Source organism: Corticium candelabrum, chromosome 18 (genome assembly GCF_963422355.1).
Source record: "Corticium candelabrum chromosome 18, ooCorCand1.1, whole genome shotgun sequence".
Taxonomy (NCBI): Eukaryota; Metazoa; Porifera; class Homoscleromorpha; order Homosclerophorida; family Plakinidae; genus Corticium; species Corticium candelabrum.
In genome coordinates, this window is record NC_085102.1 from 6,352,794 (window position 1) to 6,365,317 (window position 12,524).

General features: G+C 41.2%; 1 protein-coding gene across 1 annotated transcript in view; it reads left to right on the top strand.

Annotated features, from left to right (window-relative positions):
- LOC134193976 (transcription initiation factor TFIID subunit 5-like) overlaps positions 1–11,721 on the top strand; it is a 15,799-nt gene extending 4,078 nt beyond the window's left edge. Inside the window, exons 10-21 of the mRNA XM_062662853.1 lie at positions 4,847–4,953; positions 5,225–5,252; positions 5,399–5,465; positions 5,528–5,647; positions 5,716–5,892; positions 6,272–6,378; positions 6,437–6,630; positions 7,525–7,638; positions 7,706–7,760; positions 8,204–8,326; positions 8,380–8,458; positions 11,466–11,721. Coding sequence (XP_062518837.1) covers positions 4,847–4,953; positions 5,225–5,252; positions 5,399–5,465; positions 5,528–5,647; positions 5,716–5,892; positions 6,272–6,378; positions 6,437–6,630; positions 7,525–7,638; positions 7,706–7,760; positions 8,204–8,326; positions 8,380–8,458; positions 11,466–11,595 — 1,301 coding nt within the window. The 3' untranslated portion in view covers positions 11,596–11,721. The remainder of the gene's footprint in view (positions 1–4,846; positions 4,954–5,224; positions 5,253–5,398; positions 5,466–5,527; positions 5,648–5,715; positions 5,893–6,271; positions 6,379–6,436; positions 6,631–7,524; positions 7,639–7,705; positions 7,761–8,203; positions 8,327–8,379; positions 8,459–11,465) is intronic.
- The last annotated feature ends 803 nt before the right edge of the window (positions 11,722–12,524 follow it).

Sequence of the window (12,524 nt, forward strand, 5' to 3'; positions counted from 1 at the left end):
TTTGTCTGTCTGTCAGTTTGTGTGTCTTTTCTGTGTGTATGTCTGCCTGTGTGTCTGTCTTTTATTTTTGACATCAATACTACCATACAGTGAATTTTATATACATATATATATATATATATACACACTACCTCATCATTGAGCGCTGTTTTTGAATTGCTCTCACTAATAATGTTGTCTTGGGATTACAAACTTTCCAATATACTTCACACGGTGTTTTTCTGATCTCTAATTGTTCACTGGTTGCTCTCGTGATGAATTCACGGGACGACACGCTGACCGTTGGTGCTGAGGATGGTGAAGATGACGAAGATGATGACGATGATAGTTCTTCGGCGCTTACTTGCCCGGTTTGCTCAAAGAAGTTTTCATCCGACAATGCTAAATGGCAGCACGTTAATCTAGAACACATTTTGAGAGGAGTCTTTCCATCAGCTGCTTATCTGACTCAAAATAGTCGCTTTCTGTGCTCCAAATGTGGTTTTGCGTGCTCTCGGCATTGGAGGTCTTGTTGTCATTCTCAGGGTCAAGGTAACTGTTGGTGCGGTGGTTGATGGTGGATCCAGCTGTTTCTTCTTGCTTGAATTCATCCATGGAAGTCATTTGATTCCAATTGTGGTGATGGTGACTCCGAGGCCTGTGCGCATCCACACCCTCCACTGGAGTCTGGAATTTCAACAGACGCATGTAGCCGTTCTTCCTCTTCATCACAGTCTGATGTAGTTTTGAATGGTTTATTTGTGGCTGCAACCCTGACCTGTTCTGAAATCGATTTGAAGGTTTTTGATGCAGTGATGAATGAAGTAATGTCTCTTCCAATATTCACTGTTGTTCATGTTCCCAAGTCTGTTCGTCCATTACTGGCAGAAGTTCTTTCGCAGAAGTTTCAGTTGTCTGTTAGTCATGGTGCTGTGGGTTTCATGAGACTTTTTGCTTTCACAAAGTCTGTGCTTTGCGTTCCTTCTCATGGTGGGAAGAAAAGACATCATAATGTTAGGAATGCCATTTTGTCTTGTCTCAAACAGTGGAAGAATGGTGATTTGGTATCATTGTGGTTGGCTGCTCGTTTGGATGCTCGTTGCTATAATAACAACAATAGCAGTGATTCGTCTCTTAGTTCTTCAAATGCACGACGTGCAATAAGACTATCCCGTGAAGGTCGATATAGTGATGCTGTTTGTTTTCTGTCTTCAGAGGGATGTGCAGACTACTGCAATTCCGCAGCTTTTGCAGAGTTGCCTTCTTGTCACCCGGACCACCATTCGCTTCCTGATGGACATATGGAGATGCCTGCACCTTTAGTGATTGAAAGGAAACGGGTTTTGGAATGTTATAAAACTTTCCCTAGAGGGTCCAGCCCTGGTGCTTCACAGCTTTGTGCACAACACTTGTTGGATGCTATTTGTGGCACAATAGCCCCATCAGGTCAATCATGTCTGGATAGCCTTACATTTTACGTTAATGATCTTATAGCAGGAAAATTGCCCACTACCATTGCTCCTTGGCTTTGTGGTGCACCTCTCACTACCTTGAAAAAGAAGTCTGGTGGGTTTAGACCCATTGCAGTTGGTGAAACAATTAGGCGTCTTGCAAGTCGAGTATGTTGCCTATCTGTTAGACCTCGTCTTGAAGAGCTCTTGTTGCCTTATGGCCAAGTCAGAGTGGGGATTAGGGGAGGATTATAAGTTGCTGTGCATACAATCAGATCCTTCATTGATACTCATTCTGCAGAAGAAAATCTTTGTTGCTTGAAGATCGACATAACGAATGCTTTTAACGAATGTAATAGGAATGCTTTTCTTCATCGACTACATAAGGACCTACGTGATTTGTTTTCATGGGCCGTCTGGTCTTACCAATGTGCAGGAGAGCTTTGTTTTGGTAAACGCCGTCTTCTGTCTAAGGCAGGAGTTCAACAAGGGGATCCCCTAGGTCCTCTGCTTTTCAGTTTGGTCTTGTTGGAGCTTTTGGATGATATCGCCAAAGAAGTGGCTGCTCTTCGTTTACAACTGTGGTACTTAGACGATGGAACTTTTATTGGTGAAAGAAGTTCAGTTGTCTCTGTTGCATTCTCTGCTATCCAAGGGTCCAAAATATGGTCTTTGCTTGAACTTAAAAAATGTGAAGTTTTCTGGCCCACTGGAAATCAAACATTTCCAGAGTTTCCACCTGAAGTTCAACGTGTGGCAGAACAAGAAGAAGGAATAGAATTACTGGGATCTCCCATCTATGGAAACGAGGAATTTTTTGAATCAGCTTTCCAAAAACGCATTTCAAAAGTGATCAATGCACAAAGTCATCTCATGGATATTGATGATCCTCAAATTGAATTTCAACTCTTTCGAAGTTGCTTGTCTCTTCCCAAAATTAATCATCTCCTTCGTACTGTGCCACCAGGGAAAGCGCTTTGTCAATTGTCATCTTTTGATAAACACCTTTGTTGTGCCTTTGAACTCCTATCTCATTCTTCTTTGTCAAATGTTGCTTGGAAGCAAGCATTCTTGCCAATAAAATATGGTGGTCTTGGTTTACGATTAGCTAATAGAGCCTCGTGCTTAGCTTTTATTGGGAGTTGTAATTCTACTCGAAAGTTGGTATGTCGTTTCCTTGGTGTTTCCTCAATTGACGAAGCTACTTATGAAAATGTTCAGATAGACACCGACATAAACGTTGCTTCTCAGCATTCTCTTCAGAGTCAAGTGGACAAATGGGATTTTGATCTATTGAAGGAGTCTTGTTTTATTAGAGACAAAGCCAGGTTGAACACTATTTCTGAGCCTCATGCCGGAGCATGGCTTACAGCCATTCCCAACCCCAATCTTGGGCTTGCCATGAGTCGTCATGAGTCGACGATTGCTGTTCACCTTTGGCTCGGTCTTCCACTGTTTTCTTCACCTCCAAATGCTGTTCGTTGCATTTGTGGCCAAGTGTTGGATAAGTTTGGTGATCATCTTTTTGGTTGCCGGAAGATTTCTTTACATTCTAGATGTCATAATGCTTTGAGAGATGTCATTTTTCAAGCTTTGCTAGTACACGATAAAGGAACCCGACGCGAACAAAGATCTTCTTCAGAGAACTATAGTCGATCTGGCGATGTCTATCATTCAAACTTTTTGTTTAGCCGTCTGGCTTATTTTGATGTAACCGTGTGTAATTCGTTCCAGCAAAGATTTGTGTTGCATTCAGCGCCGGTTTTGTGGCCTTAGAAAGAGAAATTTCAAAGTGTATGATGTACAACACCCAAGTGTTTTCATCTGGTGCTCTCTTCTTTCCACTTGCAGTTGAATCATTTGGGACATGGTTGGATGTCAGCTTGGACACATTGAAGACTATAGCATCTAAAACTGTTTCTGTTAATTCTATTCCTTTTAGTCAGTCTTTAAATAATTTGTTGCAGCAATTGTCAGTTAAGTTGTGGTCGTATAGTGCACGCATGATTCTAAGTAGATTGTTGTTAGACAATAATGACAGTAATTTTAGTTTATGGGATTTGCCTGTATTGTAGATTGGTTGTATTGAAATATATATTTGGCTATATATATATATATATCCGCTTTCCTTCACTGATTCTTTACAACATGGTCTCCAGAATGGTCTTGATTTTTCTCTTCTGTCTACTGTTAAAGCTGGCAGCAGCCTCAGGGATCAAGCTCGCCTTGGTACTTTGTCTGCTCCCCATTCTGGTTCGTGGTTACGGGTATTCCAAACCTCAAAGTTGGCCTGTCTCAGATCAGAGAGGAGTTTACAACAGCATCTAAAATCTGGTTAGGTTAGCTCTTTCTTTCATCACAAAGCTGTAATCTCCGATGTATCTGTGGTCATGTCTTAGACAAATATCTCGACCATTTATTAGGCTGCGGAAGACGATCATTGCGTACCAAAAGCACAATGCTTTACGAGACGTGCTATTTCAATATCTAATCTCTGATAACAGTGATTGCAAAGTAGAACAGGGCTGCAGTTCGAATAATTACAAGAAGCCAGGTGACCTATTTCATCCTGACTTCTTGGATGGCCGTTCAGCTTTCTTTGACATTACAGTTTGTAACTCGTTACTTCCCCGGTTCATTGCTATCGCCACTACTTACCCTGGAGAAGCAGCAGATGCAGGGGAAAGAGAGAAGGATCTCAAACATGATGATGATGTTTTGCAGGCTGGATCACAATTTTTTCCACTGGCTGTGGAAGCTCTTGGAATGTGGTCTCCTCAAAGTTTGGAAACTTTGAAAGTTTTTTGCCAAGAGAGCTGCTTACCACCGCAACATTACTACCAGCCAGTCTGTGTGCCAGCTACGTGAACAGTTATCTGTGTGTCTGTGGAAATTTAACGCTTATTTAGTTTTAGATTGTTTATGTTTAGATTGTGATGACTTAACTGGCTTGTCTTTTATTTAGTGGTCTAGACATCTATGTTTAGTTATACTTGAAGAAATAATATATGATTTTTCAAGTATAACTATGTATAGATAATATATGATACAGTGAATATTAGTAAAAGGCACCACAACTAAATAGTGAGTTCTTGACCCATGGGTCGAGTTATGCAAGTCACATTCTGTTTGTCTGTCTATTAACATGGCTTAACGTATTAGTATGAAATTTTGTTATTTTTATTTATTTATTTGTTCATTGTATACACATCAGTAAACATTACAAACACTGTAGCTAGTAATTTTAGTTTTGAAGTCTTTGTTTCAATTTTAATTTATTCTTGCTGTAAACTTAATTTATGTGAAAACCTAATTACGTTTAATTACTTATTGTTTGCAATAAATTTGCTAATTTTTTGGTCAGCAGATGATGATGGATGTGCTTACTAATTAATTCTCATGCTTTTCATTGCCAGTGAATAAGATGAAGGTCTTTTATGGTGTTCGTAAGGATCCTGAGCTGCTGATGGCAGCTGCTGCTGATCAGGAGGAAGAAGAACTTGGTGAAGATGGCAAGACGAAGGCAAGTACAGCACATCACACGTCATACATCATTCATACGAATACCTTGATTAAATACTTAATTTATTTACCATAATTAAAATCAATAATATAATAATTGAAATTAATATATATATAATAATAAGCTGAGAATTTTGATTGAAATTGAATGTCTCATTGAGCAAATTGGTTGTGAGCAAGTGTAGAGTAGTGATGTGGTGTTGGAATAAGTAGTGTTGTATACTCTACTTTGATGTGCTGTTTTATGCAAGAACATTGATATATTTGTGTAGAAAAAGAAGCCGAAGAAAGATACTGCAGGTACAGTGGTAATGAGTGGTGTGTGTGTGTGTGTGTGTGTGTGTGTGTGTGTGTGTGTGTGTGTGTGTGTGTGTGTGTGTGTGTGTGTGTGTGTGTATGTATGTGTGTGTGCATGCGTGGTGTATATCACATACGTATTTCTACAGGCAAGAAAGGAAAACCAACCTCTAGCACTAATGCCCCACCAGCCACTCGTGTTCCATTCCCCGACTTGTGAGTTTCTTATATTGACTCTAGATAACAAGAGCAACATTCACACTTTTTTTGCTACTTAGAAAAAATCACGAAAAAGAATTGAAAATCCAAGCTCTGCGAGAGACAGCAAAGAAAGCTAAATTAGACAGGGAACACTTGCCTTCGATTTACTTCTATACGTTTCTAAATACACATGGAGGGTTAGTGTTTTATTGCATTTTTTGTGTTATGAAGTGACTTATGGTTAGTCTTGTTTGCAATACTGCAGGTTGAATTGTGTTAATGTATCTGATGATTCAGCAGTTGTGAGTACTGGGTATGCAAACTCGTCGATTCTGTTGCGATCTCTTACGCCACAAAAGCTGAAGTTGCTGAAACCGCCATTTGAGTTGGACAAAATTGATTTAGAGTCTAATAATTTAATGGAGAAGTTGCTTGATGACAGGCAAGAAACTGCACTTTGTTGTTAATTAATTCACTGAGAGGTACAATATAGTCTAGTGTATTGTGAGTTGCATCCCTCCAATACAATAGTCTAGTGTATTGTGAGATGCATCCCCCAAATACAATAGTCTAGTGCATTGTGAGATGCACTCTCCAATACAATAATCTAGTGTGTATTGTGAGATGCATCTCTCCAATACAATAGTCTAATGTATTGTGAGATGCATCCCTCCAATGGTCTAGTGTATTGTGAGATGCATCCCTTCAGTGCAATCGTCTAGTGCATTGAGAGATGCATCCTTCTAATAGACAACTTTACATCAGTTGACTAATCCGATCACAAACGTGACATATGTAAACATATAAAGTATTTTTTTTAGTTCTGGTCGAGATCAACGAACTCTCATTGGTCACAGCGGGCCTGTCTACTCAACAAGCTTTAGTCCAGATCGAAGTCTCTTAGTCTCAGCATCAGAGGACGGAACGGGTAAAACAAAGTGCCCATTTACCAGTGCTATGCGACATCACGTGTTATATAATTATAGCTCGCTTGTGGAGTCTTCACACGTACAGTAATGTGGTTGTGTATAAGGGACACAACTGTCCAGTCTGGGATGTGGACTTTGGACCTCGAGGGTATTACTTTGCGACTGCCGCGTATGATCACACGGCTCGTCTCTGGGCAACCGATAACGTTCAACCATTGCGGCTGTTTATTGATCGACTGCTGGATGTAAATGTAGGAGTTCGGCTGTTGTAATGATAGGATTTGTGATTTTAGTCATTGTGTCTGTATGCTGTTTGTCTGTCTGTATACTGTATAAGATGAAATATTGGCGAGGAATTTATTTTGGCAGATTTTTCAGCCATCGCCAATATAAAATCCGCCATTAATTTGGCCACCAGGATAGAGTGACGTCATCACCCACGTGGATCAGATATATAATGGCGAGGTGGCTGTTTGCCACTTGGATGATCAGAGGCCACAAGATGGTAACCCCTGCTTACCGCCTGTTGTGCTTATGCCTGACCTAGCAAGAAGGATACACCCGAGAATAATGCAGGTGAAGCTATCGATGAAGCTGCTTAGCAAGAGTCACCTGGGTCACATTCTTTGTGCTGAGACAGCAATTCTTCATTAATACAAAATAGAGACCAGTAAGTTAGGGAAATGTGGTGGCCACGAAAACAGCTGGTAGTTGCAAACTTCTCCATGACGTGGCCACTTAGACATCTAAGGTTAAACATCCAAGGTTAACCAATGGCCGAGTGGGGAATATCGTACATTTAGCAATTATCAAACAACGATGTTCAACCGCCAAAATAAAATCCACCAATACGCATAGATTGCCACCAATGTTTCATCTTAGACGGTATATCAGTTTGGGTATGTCTCTAAGTTGTTTATCTGTTTTCTTACGTAGTTTGTATTTTTGGTGTGTGTGTGTGTGTGCATGCCTGTGTGTGTGTGTGTGTGTGTGTGTGTGTGTGTGCGCGCGCGTGCGTGCATGCATGGGTGTGTGTGCATGTGTGCATGTGTGAACACATCATTTGTGCTTGCCTGATTGTGTGCCTATCTCTCTGCCTGTTTACTGCCTTAGAACTTAAACCTCACCTGTTTGTCTGTACACAGAGTGTGCGTTTTCATCCAAACGGCAACTACATAGCAACCGCGTCCTCAGATCGCACTTGCCACTTGTGGGACATCACATCAGGCCAGTGCGTCCGCTTCTTTACAGGACACAAAGTAAAATCATCTACAATTCCATTAATTGATTTCAATCATGTTTGACTTCACTTTTCTGTGACAACAGAAGGAGATTTTATCACTCGATTTTTCACCTGACGGACGATTTCTTGCCAGCGGTGGTTAGTCACAATTGATTAACAATTTGTACACATAATGTGTAATATGGTACAACCCAATTATCTGGACAATTCGATAACCCGGACAAATTTCTTTCCTCCCAAATAGCACGTGTCATTCACGTGTTTCCCAAGTGACGTCATCCCAACACTGAAACCTGTAAACTGACTCCAAAATTGGAACCATGATGAGGGCCTTTTTACATCTAATCATTACATAATCAAACGTTTTCTGTTGTTGTTGACCTAATATTGCTGACAGCTGTATATTAATTAATTGAACGTTTGGCTGGTATGTACTTGACTGTTAATGTTTGAGTGAGCTTCAAGGAAGTCACCACACCATCATTTCATTTACTCTGACTTTTTATTATCGGGACAATTTGCTTCCACTGAAAAGTCCAGATAATCGGGGTTGTACCGTAGTGATGTGTTTGTTTCTATAGGAGCAGATCGTCAAGTGCTGTTGTGGGATATTGCCGACGGTCGTCTTGTTAAAGATCTTTCTGGTCACCGTGGTGATGTACATAGCGTCTGTTTTAGCAGGGAAGGAGAGGTTCTAACATCAGGTAGTAACAGCATTTATGTGTAATGTGTTTGTATGCAGTGTTGATTGTGGCAGGCTGCAGTGGTGGACTGGTGAAAGTGTGGGATGGGAAATTATGGCAAGACATGTTGAAGGAGGAAACACTTGAGCCAAGGTTGTTTGTCTGTCTCATAGTTTGTCCCTCCGTTAATTGATCTGTTGTTTTCTGATGTCTGTCTGCTTGTCATCTGTCTGTCTGTTGTCTGTTTTCTGTCTGTCTATCTGTCTGTCTGTCTGTCTGTCTGTCTGTCTGTTTGTCCGTATGCATGTATGTATGTATCTTTTTGTTTTTATGTATTGAGAGATGCATCCCTCTCTCCTCTATAATACACACTCAACTTAAGGTATATGCTGCATTCTCATTACCATCACTATGAGCACTAACAGCATGCAAAGACAAATTCATCATCCAAACTACTAAAAATCAAGCTGCAGGAACACAACATTACAATATATGCAAACCAAAAACACACAGAAAGGCACTTGAACTCTACCACATGATGAGTGTCTGTCTGTTTTTCTGTCTCTCTGTCTGTTTGTCTGTTTGTCTGTCTGTCTGCCTGTCTGTCTGTCTGTTTGTCTGTCTGTGTGTCTGTCTGTGTGTCTGTCTGTGTGTCTTAATAGCCAAGTGATTTTACGAAAAATGTCTCGCCTCTCACATGGTCAAGTACAGATAAACAAATTTAGAGATATGGATATTCAGTTTTTAATCCACTAGGTCTGAATTGACAAACAGAGTAATGGACTGAGGTGGATTGGTTTACTTTTGAAGATGTGCTTGTGGTATCTTTAAAGTTTAAATCAATAAAACAATCTGTCTGCTTGTCTGTCTGTCTGTGTATATGTCTGTTTACATGTCTGTTTGCCCTTTCGTATGTATATACAGACTTGGACAAAATTATCGGGACACCTGGCATTTTTGTGTCTAGTCTAACTTTGGCACTGAATTTTTCTTTACCAAAACCAAATGTTTTTCGAATTTCTTTTTTCATGGATTGCGCCATTGTTAGTATGTAACATAGCTTGTGTTCAAGACTGCAGCTGTACTTACTACCTACTGCGCATCTAGTTTGCTTTGAAGAAGGAAGACGGCCATTCCTACTTTTCTTGTCTTTGTACGCGTTCATCGCTTTTGGATGCTCATTCTTGGCATACAATCTAAGAATGCTCTGTAGTAGAGAGTGAAAGCAATTTTGTGGGTTCTCTTATCAAAATTATGAAAAGAAGGCGAATCATCTGTTTTTGCGCATTGATTTCGCGCATGTCATCACAATTTGAATTGTTTTGCCATTTTAATCAATAAACAAACTTCATCGTATTCAAAAATCACGCGACTCTAATTAATTACAAAAAAATCCTGCTAAGACAAAAACTAAAAAAGTTATAGCAACAAAAGAACATTGACATGCCACTTCCGGTCCACGTTTTACGTAGCAAAATCTCAAACTGCTACCGCCAAAATGTCAGCTGCACTAAAACCGCTGCCCTTGAGACCGCCAAACTTAGGCGATATGTTAGCCTGAACGTTCAGCTGCACGCAATTGCAGAGTCTTGTTCCGTGCGATATTTCACGAGTTGCAGCGATGCCTCGAGGCAAACAGTCGAGTCCAAAAACGCGAGGAAAAATTGAAGCCCTTCACTCAGTTGGCCATTCTGTGCGTCACATCGCAGCTTTTGTCCGCCGCTCCAGGAATTCGGTTCATCAGTGCCTGTAACGGCTTTTCCATGGCAGCAGCGATTATGAAAAACGATTTGGACGTGAGAAGGCAACGACAATCCGGGAAGATCATCGACTGAAGAGAATGGCACTGCAGAACCGCAGAGCACCATCACGACTGCTCTCGTATCAGCTGGCTGATGAAACCGGCAAGCAGGTGTCAAGTAGAACAGTCCGTCGTCGTCTCAGTGAGACAGGAGTGAACGCTCGGAGGTCTAGAAAAGAACCACTGCTAACAGAAAACCATCGACGTTTACGACTGGGATGGGCAACCACTCACACACAATGGACTTTGGATGACTGGAAATTTGTTCTTTTTACAGATGAGTCAAAAGTCCGCATATGGAACGATGGTGCTCTGTACGTTTGGCGTCGCAAAGGTGAGGAATTTCTCCCTGAACGTTGTGATCGTACGGTCCAGCACGCGGCTAGTGTGATGGTGTGGGATCGATGTGTTGGCATGGTGTGGGGTCTCTGGTGAAACTGGAAGGTCGTTTGGACAGCACGGAGTACCAACAGGTTCTGGAGGAGCACATGCTTACAGACGCAGCGGCACTGATAGGAGAGGACTTTGTCTTCCAGCAGGACAACGCGCCAATCCACACGTCTCGGTCAACAAGACAATGGCTACGCCAGCATGACGTCACACTGTTGGACTGTCCGCCAAAATCGCCTGATGCGAATCCAATCGAGAACTTGTGGCATGAACTCAAAACTGCTGCCAACCGTCGCGAACCGAGAACTGCTGCGGATTCTGTACAAGAAGCATGGCAGCAGATTCCAGCCGCGCATGTCCGGAACTTGGCAGAAAGATTTCCGCGACGTTCGGACGCAATCAGGAGGGCGAGAGGCGGAACACTCGCTACTGAGGAACTGGTGAAGGGCTTCAATTTTCCTTCGCGTTATTAAAACGGTTTTTTTAAAAGCCACTAAACAAAATCAGAGAGAGTCTAACTTACGACGCTTACGCAGTCGTGACGTCATACACTTTTAGGTCTCGTTTTCCGCAATGCGAAACGTAAAGAAAGCAATTTAGGGTCTACAGTATTCTCAAGAAACCTAACAATCAACGCGGTAACTATTAAGTTCTTAACAATATTGATAGTTGGTAAATTGTGACCTAATTATTGTGTTACTACATACCCACAGCGGGGTGTCCCTATAATTTTGTTCCAGTTTGTATATATATATAATATAGATTACCCATTACGACTAACCAATTACAACTGGAGAATAAATGTTTTCTCGTAGCCTCACTCACAAATAATTCAAACAATATTCTTATATCATTTAACATTTAGGGCTTTGACAATATAATTTATTGAACTTTAATAATACATATTTACCTAATCTTTACATTTGAATGTGACCAGAAACACCAAATTTCGCATCTGTCTTGTTTTAGAATTGATGCTCCATTGGATGCTTTTGGTGTATATGCCACGAAGTCAACGCCCGTTCGTCGATTACATTTTACCTACAGAAATCTGCTGCTAGGATTTGGACCTTATGAGGGAACTAAGAGTGCAAAGTAGAGATACGAAACTTTTGTTGTTTATAGAGAATGCAGACGACGTTGGCTGCGGTGTAGGGTAACTGGTTGTATATTAGATAATGGTGATGATGATTGTGACTTCTTGTTTATTGGTAAGTAGGTATAAGTGGACAGATAGATGGGCATACACACGCGCGCGCGCGCGAGCACACACACACGCACACACACACACACACACACACACACACAATACGCAACACCTTGACACACGCACGTATCTCTCTATCTTTTTACCTCTATCTAGATCTCTCTATCTCTTTATTTTTCTATATTTCTATGTCTCCCTGAGCGCTTTCACACACAGGGTTAACTTGGGTTAACTCGGGTTAGGATAACTCGGGTAGAGTTATGATAACTCTACTCCACCCAACTTGCGTGTTGATCAGACGAGTTCATGCTAAATGTAAACGAACTATGCTGTATTGCATTCCCAGTTTAATGTTCACACGAAAGCACGGGCAATTACGTGCAGAAAATCTAAAGTAGAGCGAATACATAGATTACTTGAAATTTCTGCTTGAGAATAGGGGTGCGTTCGAATACTAGTTCCATTTCTAGAACTGGAACTGCCAGAATTGTTAGAACTGTTGGAACTCTTGCTAGACGAACGCTTAGAACTGTCAGCAGGTTGAGCATGCGCAAAGGCTTATACTTCCGGTAAGCGCAATAAGAAGTAGAGTGGCGTTTCTACTCCACTAACTTGTAGTCTGTTCGAACATCAGCAGTGCTTTTGCTTTCGGTTTTTTGGAGCTGCTCGCCAAGAAGGTTACTGTAATCAGTTCCAAATGTCGTTTCTTCTAATGTTTGCCAAGCCAATCGTTGGTCGCCACAAGTGTTAACTAAAACCAACAAGAAGGTCCACAACGACCTCAGCATCTGTACCCACCATTTCACTTTGGCAGCCTCCGG